Source organism: Argiope bruennichi, chromosome X1 (genome assembly GCF_947563725.1).
Source record: "Argiope bruennichi chromosome X1, qqArgBrue1.1, whole genome shotgun sequence".
NCBI lineage: Eukaryota > Metazoa > Arthropoda > Arachnida > Araneae > Araneidae > Argiope > Argiope bruennichi.
In genome coordinates this window covers 73,450,088-73,467,715 of record NC_079162.1, presented here as the reverse complement: position 1 = coordinate 73,467,715, position 17,628 = coordinate 73,450,088, and the positions used below count along the sequence as shown (strand labels likewise).

The following is a 17,628-nucleotide window of genomic DNA, read 5'->3' as shown; positions in this document are numbered from 1 at the left end:
GTTCACAGATTTTTCGATTTTTTCTTTTGATTGACGAAGAATTCAGAAAATTCTACACCAATCAGAATTTTTACTTAATTCAACAAGGTTTTTTTTTATCAGATATAAGAAGGACATTTTATTCTTATTGCATTTGATTTTGATCGGAGAAGGTAAGCAAATACTGGGCAAAGGGCGAAATCGTGTGCTCAGCCAGTAGCGTAAAAGTTGACAATCCGTTTAGTATTATCAACATATTTCATATTTTAAACACGAATAGTGAAAAAAAAAAAAAAAAAAAAAGAATTTTCAAAGATTCTTCGGTATTTTTGGCTGGCGGAAAATTTTGAAAAATCTGCACCAACCTAAATTTTCGCTTTTTTTTTTTTTTTTTTTTTGTTTCAATCAGATATAAGAAGGACATTTTATTTTTGTTGGAAATGATTTTGATCGGACGAAATAATCGAAGACTGGGCAACGTGCAAAATAGTGGATGATCGGTCAACAGCGCAAAAGTTGACATTCTATTTAGTATTAATCAACATATTTCATATTTTGAACACGAATTGTGAAAAAAAAAAAAAGAATTTTTAGAGATTCTTCAAATTTTTTGATTGGAGAAGAATTCAGAAGATTTTACACCTACCTAAATTTTCATTTCTTTATAACAAGTTTTTTTTAATTATTTTTTTATTTTATCAGATATTACGACATTTTATTCTTGTTGCGATTTGCAACGAATCTCTGTGGGGTAAAAAATACGCTCATGAAAACTTATTTTCCTTTGATAGTACAGGAGTAATTTTTATTAGTTTCTGATACCGCCTTTAAAAAACGTATTTCCGCAGAATTTCTTGTTTTCCTTTTAACCGTCTCATAAAAATTTCGTCACTTCCACTTTTGTAAAACTTTTTTTTCCCTATTCATTCACAAAACAATGACTTTCTATTTCTACCAAGAAGTCGTAATTGAAAGCGCTTTCATTGATTATTACTTTTAAATTGTGTGAACAATAATGGAATAGAAAAAAAAAAAATCTAAGAACATGAAACGTTTTAAATTTTCACTTCTAAGAAAAACAAAGAGAAAAATGATTTCACAGATAGCTCTGCTTATCAATGTACAAAATGCCAAGAGAAAATTGTTTCATCAAAACTAAATTATTTAAATATTTATACACAATATTACTTAATGGTACGTTAAACGTATGAGCGTTGTAAATAGGGGTTTTAATCAACCACATGTACTTTTCATTCCTTAAAGTTTAACCTGGTGAATTTTAACATGTTGTTATTATGTTATTATTGTATAAAATTATTGTAATGCTTATTAGTTCCAAAAATAAATCCAGATATTCAATTTTGCTCATGGAACAATTAAAAATATTTTAGTGGATATTACAAATCCATAATCACTGATGACGAGAAATAAAGTATCCAATGCGAATCATTTTTGGAAATTTTAATTGGAAATAATAATTTTTTTGGAAATAATAATTTAATTTTAATGCATTACTTATTGAATATAGCAATGCTTATTGAATAGCAAATGTATATATAATATCTAAGTAAGCTATTAATAGTTAAAGTTATAGAGTGAGAGATAATCATTTGGACCAATTTCCCCAGTAATTCATTTTATGTTAGCGTCCTTTCATTTGTTAGATAACTGAGTACAAAACCACGCTACTCATAACTTCAACATGAAAACTGCAAATATATTTTTAATCCATCATATTTCCGAAGTGTTAACGAGGAATGAATTTTTGCCTTCAAAATTTTGAAATCTGAAAATGAAATGAAAAATGTGTCCTAATTTTATGATGTTAAACAAATACTTTCATTTGAATAACCAAAAGTAAATATTTAGTTTAGGATTGTATGTATCTAATGTTCGTGTTGATGCGATTCCCGTGGGTAATTTTCTTTTTTCACAAAAAAGAATTACCCACGGAAGGAAAGAAAAAAGAAAGAAACTAGTGGTAATTTTTGGACATTTGCAAAAAAAGGCCCTAATTTATTTATTTTTTCAGATTTATTGTATTGAATGTCTTAGATTTTTTTAACATTATGAAATGAAATAAAGCATTGACTTTTGAATATGTAATTTTAGAATTATGTTAATAGCAAAATTTTAATCGGACAAAATAAGCTTCAAAATTAACAAAAGAAAAAAAAAATAATAACATAATAATAAATAACATTTAAACAACACAATAAATTTAAATAACATTTTAAATAAATAAATAATAAATAATAACATTTTAAATAAATAAATAATAAATAATAATAATTTTAATAAAGTTGTAAATAAATAATAATATTTAATAACATAAAAGTTAGGATTTTTTTTTTGAGTTTCAAATTCCTTGCCGATTAAATTGACTAAACTACTGCTTATAGTCTTTAAAAAGCGAAACTGAAAAATCATTTTATTGTCACGAAAAAAATTAATAAGTAAATCGAAAAATATCTAATAAAAATTGTCTAAGAGTTGCTCTGGAAAAAAAATGAAAATTTTCAAAATTAAGTGAGTATTAATAAATGAATAATTAAACAGCTATTATAAATCAGAGTTTGTTTCGTTTTTTTTTTTTTTTTTTTTTTTTTCAGAGGAAAAACATTTATCATAAAGAAATAAAATTCATGCAACAGACTGCTTCACATCCTCTGAATTTAAATTAGTTATGTTTAATCAGTACAACTGAAAAAATACTTATTTTTGCGGGAAAAGTATTATTCAAAAAGTCAGAATATATATATATATATATATATATATATATATATATACCTAAGAAGTTTAAATGTTAATGGACTTATTGTTGGACATTTGGAAAAGATCCACACAGAAATTTATTTCGGATCCGAATTTTTATGGTGTCCTTGCGTTTTTCCAATTCCGCGCCATGATCTCAAGTAAAAAAACCGATTCGAACCCGACTTTTTTTTTTTTTTTTTTTTTTTGCTAGTTTCGTGATTTGTGGTTGACAGCAACTGCAATGCAAATTTGGCTACTATTTAAACTCGCCTCGTTTAAGTACTTTTTTAGATGGAATATGAGAAGTGATTTAAGATATTCGGTGGAGGCGGAAGAGGAATTAGCTGTCTGCAACTGGTTTGTTGCTCCACCATTTTAAAAGTTTCTTTCAGTTCGTTTAAATGTTAGACAGAAAGGATGAATGGTTCGAATCTCTTGACCAAGGTTTGGTAATGTTAATTTTAACTTTGATTTTAACATTTATCATATTATTTTGATTGCTCCAGTAATGAGCACATTGATTTTATACTTTATAATCAACAAAAGTTATTTTAAGAAAACTGCTTTCAACTTTGTCTCCTCGACATAAAATTTCACTGTCAACTTTGCTAAAATTTGGGTTAGTTTATTCAGAGGAATAACACTTATGATATGCAACGTAGAGCTCCGAGGGAAATAGCAAAAAAATAGTGATATATATTCAAACCACTATGACTATTCTTAACTTTAAAGCAAAAATTAACCCTGAAAAAATCCCCTAACGTCAGTTTGCATAATTTCCTGCATTGAACATAAATCAGTTTCATATGATCAATACAACTGAGGAATTTCTTATTATGTAATAAATATATACAAAGAAATAATAAATATATAAATAAAAATAAAGAAATATATAAATAAAAATAAAGAAATATATAAATAAAAATAAAGAAATATATAAATAATTAAAAATAATAATAAGCATGGAGAAATTCAGAAACTATATATAAATAATTATTCTAAGAAATTTGCCGGAAAATTGTCCAACTTCGTATGGAATTAAAAATTACTTTATCGAATAAAACACGGAACTCCCAAAAAAGCACCAACAAAATAATATTTAAAAAATGAATGAACCGATAAAATAAAATATATTTTATTTTTGATAAATTTTTTCTTAAGTGAAAAGCAATCCTCCCGAAAAGATCCCTCAACATCAGTTTGTTTCATTACCTCCACTGAATACAAATCAGTCATCCATCATTTCATAGTGCTTTTTTATTTCCGATTCCGGAAGTACTGATATAAATGTATAAATAACTCTGCCCCCACGACTGGGAGAGCGAAAAAGGCAAAAGAAAAAGAATTAATCAATTTCGCCGTTTTATTGAAAGTAAACAAAAAAGAATTTGTCGAATCAAAAAACACTCGGCTTATATAGTTTAATTTCCTTTCCCCATTTCTCTCTTTAAAAGAAATAAAGTAGGAGAAAAATAAAAAGGGAGAAATGAAATGAAAATAAAAAACGCGGTCCTGATTGAGTAGCAGTTGTTGGTCGGAAAGTTTAGAGCTGGCGCGCATTTTCTATTGTGCTTCTGTTGTGTTGACTTCCGACTTGGTCTAACAAGCTGATAATTAGGTGAACGCCTAATCGGGCTCTTAGACGGCGAGTGAACGAAGAGAAGAGCATTGAGCTGTTACGAGGAGATTCAGATGGAAAAGGAGAGGTTTTAACCCCGCCCCGGACGTGATCCGGGCGGGACTGGAGGCGGGCAGCGATTGGTGGAGCGTCGCTTACGTCACGCTTGGGGGGCGGGTTTGTGGATGTCGTTAGTGATCGGCAGGGCAGATCCGGAGGAGGATTTGCATGCAGAGGGGCGTAGTTCTATGCCGGAGCGGTGAGAACTTGGTTTTGTGTGCCTTTTCCATATTTACCTAAGGCTGACACTCCACGGACGGAGTTTAGCCGGAGCGCTTCCACGAGTACCCAGGATTGGAAAAGTCACTCCGTTTGTCGCTCGAGTGTTTACACGGCCAAGCGCATGTGGTCTCGACCTAGGACCGGAGAGGTCACCGGTCGGATCCACGCTCACTGATTGAATTAAGTGTTGTTTTCCAAGACAGATGCTGTGTGTTTTATAACATCTCGCCTTTTTTCGTTAATTTTTTTTCTTCCCTGTGTTGTGATTTTGAACTGACTTCATCATGATGCTGAGCCATAAAGGCTACCCGGACTCGAGCTGCAGTATGGGTACGATGCAACCCATGAGTGCGATGAGTAACAGTTACAGTATGAACAGTGCTACCGCTTCGTCCATGAGTATGGCGGGTATGAACTATTCCCCGCAAAGTTTTGGTACGAACATGATGTCAGCGTCGGCCATGGGTGGCATGGGTCCCACGGCCGGAATGGGCATGGGCGGCACAGCGGGAACATGTATGTCTCCCACGATGACGGCCATGACCCCTCTTGGGGGTATGAACTCCCTCAACCAGAGTATGAACGGCATGACTTCGCCGGCGTGCATGGGTTCCATGACGGGACTGGGTGGTATGAACGCTCCTCTAGTCGCTGCTGCTGGACGTGATTTTGGTGGTCATGGTGGCTCAGTCGACGGTGGTTCCGCCAGCGCTGCAACAGCAGCTCTCCAAAGAGCCAGAGCCGACAAAACCTACCGAAGGAGTTATTCCCACGCCAAACCCCCTTATTCCTACATCTCCTTAATCACCATGGCGATCCAGAACAGCCCCAGTAAAATGCTGACTCTGAGCGAGATCTACCAGTTCATAATGGACCTCTTCCCATACTACAGACAAAACCAGCAGCGATGGCAGAATTCCATCCGCCACAGTCTCAGCTTCAATGACTGTTTCGTAAAAGTCCCGCGAACTCCTGACAAGCCCGGAAAAGGTAGCTTCTGGACGCTGCATCCGGACTCCGGCAACATGTTCGAGAACGGGTGCTACCTCCGAAGGCAAAAAAGGTTTAAGTGCGAGAAGAAAGAAGCCGTCCGACAGGCCACAAAGAGCTCTCAAAGCAGCAACAGCAGCCCATCCCCTGCTGGGAAAGGGGGCAGTGACAGTCGCATATCACCGCATCCCCATCAACAGCAGCCACCGCCACCCCATCATCTACAGCAACACCCTCATGTTCAGCGTGGGACTCCGAACAGTAGCCCTCATGGTATGAACGCTCAGGGGTATGGTAGTCACCAAATGTCTGCCCACTCTCACCTTGTAGAAGCATGCAAAGCAGAAGACCCATCGTGTTGCAGCCCTCCTATCAATGGTCAAGGCATGCATCACGCCGCCTTGGAGCACCAACTGGCCGCCATCCACCCTCGCAATCTCACCGAGGCCGCTGTCCTTCATTCAGGAATGCTGGCAGCAGGACAACTCAAAACGGACCCCCACTTCAACCCTTCTAATCATCCCTTCTCCATAAACAACATCATCGCCAGCGAGAACAAAGCCGATATGAAACTGTACGACATGGTTCAGTACGGGGCTTATGCTCCTCTATCCCCCGTGGGCCCAGGAGGACAACATTCCTTGCCCAATGATGCCTCTTCGTATTACCACTCGTCACTGTATTCTGTCCACCAGTCGACGACCTCTGGCATGTAGGTAATTAACTCCCATTCATTAGTTAAAGAACTTTCTTCAATATTTATGTTATTTGTATATAAAATCAAGCTGATTGTAAAGTGAGGTTTTAAGTTCAGGAAATTGTAAATAAAAAGTTTCTATATATTAATTTGCTTTAGAATAATAGTTTTTGTATTTTGACTAGACACAAGTTATTACGCCTTTTCTCTATAATTAACTGCTTAGCCAACATGCAAAAACGTTAATATTAAATTTCATGAAAAAATAGCAGAAATCAAGTTATATACTAAGATGCTGTATATATATAATGCCTATAATGAATAACTTATTAATTGCTTACACAGGAAAATTTTTCAAATAGATAACTTATTAAGAAAAATGTGGCACAAATCATCAGAAAAAAATATTTTATTGTTCTATTGAATTAAGAGTAAAGAGATTTGAAGTGTTTTTAAAATAAATAAACCATTTCATTAATAATGATATTTTAAGTTTTGTAAGTAATTAAATTAGCATTTGTTTTTATGAAACGGTTGATGTTCACTTTATTGAATTATATGTAGTAATAGTTTTCTTTAACAGTAAAAATCGTGGTAGAACAAATTTTTATATACTAGAATCCTTTAAATCATAATAAATGTTCGGATGAAAGTTGAGAAACAATCTCTCAAATTAAGAAAATCGCTTAAAAATAGCAGATGAATGCTTTTTCTCGTTTAATTTATATTCTAAACATATCTACTTTTGAGACAGATTAAAGTTGCTTCACTATCTATTTATAGATCACAGTAAAAACTTTTATTAAAAAGTGATACATTATTTCATTTTTACAAACAGAAATATGTATGAAAAACCAATTCAAATAGTTTGAGTAAAATTTTTAAATTTATTTCCTCTTAAATTCCGAAATCATTTATAGCTAAATTTCAACTATACCATCATTGTATTTTCCTAATTATTTCTTTTAAATATATTCTTAATTTCGCATATTCTTGAAACAAAATTAAAGTCTTCGTTAACATTTTGATGGGGAAAAAATTACTGGATACATTTTGCCAACAAAATAAAGTAGTCTTTTATTAGCGAAAAATCATGATGTTGTAAAAAGATTCCATATATATTCAACGTATTTTTAGCATACAGTTTTGTTGACTTACAGTTTACTTTTTTCTTTCTAGAATAATTAGAAAAAAATTATTATTTACACTAGATAATATCGCAGATTATATAAATTGCTTGTATATTATTGTTAAGGGTTTTAAATATCTTGTATACATAACAGAACAAGAATTAAACCAGAAAAAACTTAAAAAAATAAGAAATATACGTATTGACACGTTTATGTTACATTTCAAGAAGCAAGAATAGTGAAAGAAGCATTAAAATGAATCTAAATTGGACGACATGAATGCAAACTAATTAATTTTGTTTCATGCTATGAATTGAATTTTGTGAATGCTTTGTTAAATACTATGCTAATATAATATAATTACCTTTCTCAATTGGAAACTGGAACTGATTCTCTTAAACTAGGAATACTTAGTTGAAAACTATGCTAATATATTATCTTTCTCAGTTTCAGACTGGCGCTTATTTTCTCATAAATTTTGAAACAGCTATTTTTATTTTCGAAATCTAAGCTGCCATAATTTTACATGAGTACAAATTATTAGGAATTTTTAATTTCGGCAAAGCATTTCTGTAACCTGATAATTTTATAACAATAATAAAATAATAATCAGTTTTCAACTAACTTAAATATAGTAGTATTTAAATCAGTTTTTAAGGTATCTACATATTATTCATAATGTTTATTCCATAGATTAAATAAGCTATTATTAATTTTCAAAATGATGTATATATACAGGGTATGAAGGTCCAGGAGAAAGGGAGCGTGTAGATTGCATATCCTTGAGTAATTTTTACAGTGCTTTATAACGCACATTATGTAAATGGCTTTCATAATAGAAAGTTTTTCTTACAATGAAAAAGGACAAAGATAGTTTTTAAAAAAATCCAATTTTAAATTCTCTGTATAGGCCGGCACATCTTGTTCATTAATTCAAGGTCAATTAAACAATGGATAAAGCTGCCGAGCAAACTCGATGCAGTGAGCGATTTCTTAATTCAAGGAAAATGAGAAATTGCTTTGTTTAAAACGCGCTGATCAATGAATCATTTTTGTGACATTTTAAAGATAAATTTCTTTAAAGTATTTTATCTTATTTCTATTTCCAAATAGCTTAAATTCTATAGCAAATCAGGACATATGCGTAATACATTGCGATCTAGTATTGCACCAATACTGAGAACAGAAATGTTTTCTTTATAAATTACTACTGAATTATTTTTAGTTGCGAATTTTTTCTGCGATATTTTTGAGACATTTTTGTTAAATTATTTTATGCGATTTCTATTTTTAAATATAATAGGAAAGAAAAAGAAGAAAGAAAAAAAAAACCACTGCTTAAAATGCATAACAGATCGAGCCAATATCTAGAATATATGTCGTTACTACTAAAGTATGAACTAGTATATAAATCCACTTATTACATAAAAAGTTATAATAGTAAACATAATTAATGTTTGAATATCTTTCCAATTAAATTAATTCATCAGTATTTCTTTTAAGGAATTAATTAAATATATTGGCCCATTAAAACTTATTAAATCCAATAATTTGCTTTCGAAAGTGCGTTTAAATTCATACTTCTAACAAAAATTAATAAACAATGTAACCGTTATTTTCTAATAAATAAGCACGATTATTTTTAACTATTTATAAATTGCAATTTAATTATCATTTATTTGATTTTGTATATTTTATGATTGGTCATGAAAATAATGTTTTCTAAACAGTAAAAGCTTATTAACATTTATTTTCGGGTAAAAATTTCTATTAATAACATATCTGTTGTATATTAAAATCACGTTTATTAGTTTCGAAAATAACATTTTTTTAAATCATTAAAAATGTTATTTTCGAACGATTGCAATCACTACATTTTAATATAAATTATCATTAAAATAGCAATTCATCTGTCTAGGACATAGATGAAAACTTTCGGTGAGTGCAAATTTTGTTTCCCCATCATTAATGTTCCCCTTGCGGCACCGGAAGAGCATCTCTCCGTTAAGTGATCGAAATGATGCATGAGATGCGAGTCGCTAAATGGAATGAAATATTTCTCAGCCCGAAACGCTCCGCAAGTTTATTACTATTTATTAAAAATTATCAAGCATTTTGGAAAATATTTTGAAATTTGCGTCATTATTTTCTATTAGTTTTAAATAGAAACTAAATTATGTAACTGCCGCTATATAATTTTGTTTGTTTGTTTCTAAATTTTTAAAAAAATAGTGAAATTTTGAAACCAATGATTAATAAATTTTGGATTTTATTATTATTTTTAATTTATAATTTTAACTTATAGGTTGATAAATGGCTTGCAATTCATGAGTTTTTATACTGAATACTGAAAATAATAGCAATAATAATTCCGAATCATTCAAAGTATTAAAAAAAACGCTTAACACTTTGTTATATTGGATAAAAATAATAAAATTTTAAAAAAGTTTTTCATTAATAAACATTGATCTATATTTCAGATTTAATTAATCTTTTGTTTACACTAGGGCAATAGATGTAAATTTAATTGTTTTCTCAAAAAAAAAATTATACATTGCTTTACAGCTGTATAAATCTCTGCGAGTGAATTTCTAGCACCTATGTAAATAACTTTATACATGTTAATAATGTAAACAATGTCAATTCATACCTAACATTACGATATGAATACAATATTAAATTTAAATCTTAATCAAATAGTTTAAATAAAAAAAAATGTCTTGGCAAAATTTTATTTGTATTGATTCAAAATAAATACAGATTTTCTTTTATTTAATTCCTTTCCTTGTATATCGTAATCCTTAGTATTTATGAATGAAATCTTTTCTTTCTTTGAATTTTAAAATTAATTCATCGAAGAAATTTTTATTCATAAGTAATGCGTCTATTAATACAATTCACTGAAAAAATTTTACTTTTATAACACGTTCAGATGCGTGATTAGTATTTAAATCAATTGAATTAAACTGGATTTGAAATGAAAACAAAATGAATAAAAAGGAGTTTTTAAAATGAAACACTTGAGTCAAAAATAAATTGAGGCCACTTCTTTTTTATCACACTAGGCGAAAAGAAATATTAAATGCGAGAAAACTTCCGCCTAATAAACTTGGTAATCACTTGTATGTGCGCAGATTATTTTCGTTTTCTTTGTATTTGAAAAAAACCTTAAAAAATAAAATTGCCGCTAGCGTATTATATATCTATATTACCCGACGTATTGAGCAAAATTACCTTAACACGAAATTAATTTGTGTAAATCTCCCCTCCCCCCCAAAAAAGAATATTTTGAATCAAGAAAAATTATATTTTAAGAATTGCTTTAATGGATTCAATTACATCTTTCATTCTTCCTAGAATAATTTCAATATTTTGCGATTTTAATGTTACTTAAAATAACATTGTACTGCCTATTTAAATAGACCATTGAAATTCAGTTATATCTATTAACCGAAAAAATATCCGAGACACAAGAATTGTATAGCAACAAAAACAAATGTTTTTATAACTTCATAATTTTACTTATCCAGAAGTTGATAAATTCTTGTTTTTCAAATTCTATCTTAACTTCCAAAAGAACTTTACAGTTGAATTTGCATCCAATTAATTTTTAGCGTTTACTGTTTTTGAAATTAAAAATAAAATAAATTTACAATTCTTGTGCATGCTATGAAATCCTGATTTTTTTTTTCTCTGTAAATAAAAGTTTCTTAATGAAAAAATTACCCGCTTAAGTGGAAAAAATGTTATTGATGATTTGCTTTTTTCAATTTAAATTCTTTTTGATGTCTGTTTGCTTTTTTCCCCTCTTCAAACTAAATTAAATTTTTAATCTTTATGATAAAGCAAAGATCAAAGCAGAAATTTTATTTTAGTGATTTCGGTATTTTCCCATGGAAAGCGCAAGATGAAATGAATAAGGATTTTTATAAAATTCCCATTTAATGGTTATTTCAAGAATTCTTGATTTCTTAATAAATTATACTTTTTTTGAAAGCCCGATGTTAGAATTTTTTTTTTAATAGATGTAACAGTTTACAAATATATCAATGCTTCGCCCTGACTTTCAAATGTAACTTCTCATTTCATTGATTACATAATTTTATTTCAAAATGAAATGCTTCGTATTTCTCATTAATAATATCAAATGGAAAATTACGAAGTCAAAATTCGGTAACCATTTAAATGCATGAAGACAATAAAAAATGCCTCTTTTTTCCACATGCAAGAAAGAAATTCTTCATTTTGTTTGCTTAAATGTTGAGCAATTTAATCATGAAAATTGGCCAGGAGTTTTTTACTTTTTGCCATACTTTTCAACTGTATCTTTTTAATATTAATAAAACAAAAATATAAAATATAATAATCAAATAAGCTAATATTAAATAATCTTTATTCATTGATTTTTTCATGTTTTTAAACCTGTAAAATTTATGCAATCGTATTTAATAGCGAACACTAATTTGTATTCTTCAACTTTCTTTCACAATTAACTTCATAACACCTCAAAATAATCTACATCGAATCGTTTATATTCACAGGGAATATTCAATATTTCAAAGGAAATGTCTCTATTTCAAAAGAAAATATATTTGTAATATCAAAATAATCTTAACAGAGCGTCGTATTTCTTACACAGAAAAATTTTCTGATTTTACATTTTACAAAACTCACAAAATCCCTTACTTTCCATTAAATCCTTTATTTATTTTTTATTCCTTACTTTATTTATTTATTATATTTTCTTAACTTTTTTTTCCCCATGAAAACCTGATATTTTTATACTTAAATGTACTAAAGGGATTTTTCTGGTTTAACTTATATCATGAGAAAAAAAAAATCAGCGAATTAATTTGAGCTCCTGACAAACAATGAAAGGCTTTTATTCGGGGAATTTTACCTTTCATTTTTCTATTATCGTTTCATAATTGTTTTATGTAGGATATTAAATCTTGTTTCATTGTTTCAAATGATTTCAGCCAGGATTTCTATTTTTCAGTAATTGTTTGAAAGCTGATTCGGATTTTGCCACATTATATTTCCTCCAAAATTTTATTTATATTTAAACATAATTGAATTTTCTCATAAAATGAAAGCTTTTAGATATATTCTATAAAAAGTGATTAGTTTTACTACATTTGGCATAATTTAATTTGATTTTAATGAATTGTTCTTACTCTGTATATACGTATACTTTAACCGAACTTTAAAAACTTTTTAATATATTCCCAATTATGAGAAAGAGTGTTTTTTGTAGATGGAGAAATGTTTTTTGCATTTATTACACAAATTTCCAAACATTTGCTTTATTGGCACTCAGAAACTAGGTATTTCTCATAAAAACATTCATTTAATAACCTTACTCAAAACAGTTGATGATACTTTATTACCTTCGATAATAAAGAAACTATAAAGAAACTATTTAATAAAAAAACTGTAGTTGCATAATGTGTGATAGTATAGCGTAGCCTTGAAAAGATAATGAGCAACGTTAGCAAATCGAGTGAAAGGAAATATAGAAACATTAATATTTTTTTTTCTCATTGAATTCATAATTCTTTTTTAGTAAATATTTTGATTTCTCATTAAAAATTGCTAGCTATCATTTTAATAATTTTATCTAAAACAGTGGATGACACTTTATTATATTAGATAATAAATAATCTTTAAGTGCAGTTGCATTATAAGTAATTGCATAGCCGTAGCCTTGGAAAGGTAATGAGCAACGTTCGCGAAGCGAGTGAAAGGAAATATAGAAACTTTATTTCTTCCCCATCGAATTGATCATTCTTTTTTAGTAAGCATTTTGATTTTTTTACTTACATTTTTTAAAAAAAACATTTATTTTTTACATTACATTTTTTAAAAAAAACATTTATTTTTTACATTACATTTTTTAAACATTACATTTTTTAATTAATACATAATAGAATTGTAAACCTATAAACATATAAATTTACAAATACTTAAATATATATTCTTTCAGAATAAGAGCTATTTGTTTCAAAAATATTATCATTTACAATATCCTTTCTCTCTTTTAATTCATTAATTAATTATCATTTACAATATCCTTTCTCTCTTTTAATTCATTAATTAATTATCATTTACAATATCCTTTCTCTCTTTTAATTCATTAATTAATTATCATTTACAATATCCTTTCTCTCATTTAATTCATTTTATGTTTGTTATAAGCTGAATGCGGATGAAATTATTTTTATAATAATTAGAAAGCGCTTCAATCATTGCAATGATGACACATATGAGGAATTTTCACAAATACTTATTTCAATAGAAAAATGTGATGTATATGCAAAATATTGTCTTCAGTTAAATTTTTGCCAAGAATACATAAATAAATGCATATTGAATTTGAAAATTGCGCTTTTTTCTGGAGTTGGTAGATCATATAAGAAAAAAAAATTAATCTACGATAAAGATATTAAAAACATGATCATATTATTTGAAAATGAGTCTTCTTTTTTTCTTAGTAGAAAGCAGCGTCAATTAAATAAAAAGTGTTAAATTAATTATAAATCAATCTGTGATAAACATATTAAAAGCATGATCTCTTTACTTGAAAATTAGTCTGCCGTTTTCTTAGTGGGAAAACGGCTCCAATTAAATAAAAATGTTGAATTAATAATAAATCAACAATAGTTTGAGGAATTCGGTATACTTTTAAATCTGCTTAATAATTTATTTATTTAAACACTAAAGAAAAGAAAATTTATAGATATTTAATTGGAATTTAATTTTGCGATCATTATTCATAAATAGATCAACCAATAAATCAATCTTCCCCAAGAATTATTTAAAAGATAATACAGCTTAACGAACATTAATTTTATTTTAATGATTTCATTCATCAATTCTCTATTTAATGAAAAAGATATATTCTGATCTAAATTTTCTTACAGCATTTAAATTCTTCCTAATTGGTCTTTTAATAATAATTTAAACAATAAATCAATCTTCTCAAGAATTAATACATAATAATAATAATAATTAAATACGATAATAATAATAATCTTAGGATTTCGTTCATCCATACAATGCCTATTTAATGAGAAGGATATATTCTGATCTAAATTTTCTTACAGCATTTAAATTCTTCCTAATTGGTCTTTTAATAATAATTTAAACAATAAATCAATCTTCTCAAGAATTAATACATAATAATAATAATAATTAAATACGATAATAATAATAATCTTAGGATTTCGTTCATCCATACAATGCCTATTTAATGAGAAGGATATATTCTGATCTAAATTTTCTTACAGCATTTAAATTCTTCCTAATTGGTCTTTTAATAATAATTTAAACAATAAATCAATCTTCTCAAGAATTAATACATAATAATAATAATAATTAAATACGATAATAATAATAATCTTAGGATTTCGTTCATCCATACAATGCCTATTTAATGAGAAGGATATATTCTGATCTAAATTTTCTTACAGCATTTAAATTCTTCCTAATTGGTCTTTTAATAATAATTTAAACAATAAATCAATCTTCTCAAGAATTAATACATAATAATAATAATAATTAAATACGATAATAATAATAATCTTAGGATTTCGTTCATCCATACAATGCCTATTTAATGAGAAGGATATATTCTGATCTAAATTTTCTAACATTTAAACTCTTCCTAATTGGTCTTTTAATAATAATTCAACTAATAAATCAGTCTTCTCAGGAATTAATTAAAAAATAAGGCAGCTTAACAAACATTAATTTTATTTTTATGATTTCATTCATCAATTCAATACCAATTTAATAAAAAGTATATATTCTGATTTAAATTTCTTACAACATTTAAACTCTTAATTGATCTTATCCGATCTTAATTGATCATATTTTTTTATCCACGTCATTCCGAATTTCAATCCATAATTTATACGAAAATAAAAATTCCTGTCACTTAATACTTATTTGATTATACTTATACGTGGCAAAGAAATGTTTTCTTTAACATTCGTAACTGAAATGCGAATTTTTCAGCGTGCTATTGAAATGAATACTTTTATTATTGCTTAAAAACTTCCATTTCTATTCAAAGAGTTTCTTAACATTTGTTTGCTAGAAAGCTGGTAAATTATTCCCCGAGAATTATATGCGATATTTGTAGCATCAAATTTCTTCAATACAAGAAAAATTACAAAAAGCATAATATTATTCCACCTGAAAAAACTTCAATATCTGTGAAAAGGAAATCGGGTTTGGGAGCAGACGTAGTGAATTTTTCATTTTCCCATTTAGTAAACTGGTTTGAATTGACTGAAAAAGAATGCCAAACTTCTGAGTTTATTATTGAAGATAACTCTGACATGAGTATGTTGCGATTTGGTTTTCTCACATTCGCGGGAAAAAAAGTTTTAAATGTTCTTGTAAGCTTATTTCATTGACCCTTCCTAAGATTATTTCTTTAAAACTTATTTATGCCGATTTAATATTTTTAATAAAAGAAATGATGGTTGGCTTTAAAAATTGACAGGAATTCATGAATTCTTTTGATGAAAATCAACTGGTATATAAGATATAATTAAAATTGTTATTAGTTCTCTTATGCAAATGTAATAATTTCATTTTAATTAACAAGTACGTAACAAATGAGGTATTAATCAATGTCGAACCGTCATGGAAATTTAATATAGTTCATTATAATTACAAAAATGTTATTTTGTTTTGAATATAGGTAGAAATATATAATTTTTTAAGATGAAATTCATTTGGCATATAAAGAGAAAATAATCGCTTCTCGGCTCGCATCAACAATTATAGCTTATTTTGTTTGGCAGCTGCGTAACAGTATATTTTTAACCATGTAGTAAATGTTAAAATGATAATGCCACATAATTTGGATAGTAAGCTAATAAGCTGCATTATTATTGATAAAATTCAATTGTGTATAGCGATTTAATATCATTCTAGTGTTGAAAAACAAAATGATTTGTTTTATAAAACAATTATGTGAATACTTGTACGCTGCCGAAATGTGCTGAGATTCGGCATTTCGAGCAGTAACTTTACATAAACTGGGATTCAGTTCTAAAGCGACTCTTATGCCATTTTATTGCTAAGTATACACTAATAATGCTTGGTATATAATAAGTTTTTAATCATATATCATGAAGTATTCGTAATTTTTATAAAAATAGCATAATATAAATTTAAATTATAATTAAATAGCTTGATATTATAAATATTAGATAGTTATCGATTTGCTAAGTTGATCATAAAGTTTAGTTATAATTATGTAGCATATTAACTTCCTATCAATTCATAATAAATTATATCGTTATCTTATACTGCACGGATAGTACTACTTAGTTCACAGTTTTTTTGAAACATGTATCATACAAAATACTTAGCTTTTACACAAAGAATGCTGTAGTAGATTTGTCGAACTTAGTTGTCAGTGATTATAATAAGGCTTATTAATTTCCGATGCATATTATGGCACATTATCTCTTTACTTACTATTATACAGATAATACTGCTTAGTTTATAATTGCTTTTGAAACTTGAGTCATTCAATACAACGCAAACAGCATAATTGAAGTTTAGATAATAATTTAATTGGGTTTAATAAATCTAAGGATAAGCATAACAAACATAATCGGAAAATTACAATAACACAACCTACACAGTAATAAAATAATTATATTTATCATTATTTATATTTTTTTTAAATTAAAAAGATGAATTATTCTGCAGACAGAGGCAGCTTATGAAAATTGAACTGCAGACGTATTTTACATAATGAGAAAATCTCACGGGAATTAGATGAGTAATTAGAATAAAATTCTTGCTTTTAGTATAACAAGAATAGTTTGTTATCAATGAAAATCAAATATCAAAAAGATAACAGCTATGAAAAGAAGATAAAAAGAATCACCATTGTAAACAAATAAAACACACACATAAGTCAATAAGCGCATTATCATGAGAAGATATTGTTAGAAGCTTTTTATTGAAATGTTTCCACTAATTCGAAACTCGAGAGCCACAATGCTTTTATAAACAACGAATGAATGCCCGCAGTCAAACACAAATATATACATTATTAACGAATGCGGTATTTTTTTTCTTTGGGAAATTGTTCAGATTAATCAACATTAAAATCATTACATAATGCATGCACTTTGTTGTAAATT

The 17,628-nt window shown here is 28.2% G+C and overlaps 1 protein-coding gene across 5 annotated transcripts in view; it reads left to right on the top strand.

Annotated features, from left to right (window-relative positions):
• Positions 1 to 4,289: 4,289 nt before the first annotated feature.
• Positions 4,290 to 17,628, top strand: part of LOC129958591 (silk gland factor 1-like) — an 81,202-nt gene continuing 67,863 nt past the window's right edge. For 2 of the 5 annotated variants that reach the window (XR_008783250.1, XR_008783252.1), the window contains exon 1: positions 4,293 to 6,338. Coding sequence is in view for 2 of the 5 variants with exons in the window: in XM_056071173.1 (XP_055927148.1) it covers positions 4,921 to 6,342 (1,422 nt within the window). In the remaining 3 variants the exon portion in view is untranslated. Of the gene's footprint in view, positions 6,343 to 17,628 lie in introns of all 5 variants that reach the window. The other 3 variants (XM_056071172.1, XM_056071173.1, XR_008783251.1) reach the window with 3 other exon arrangements.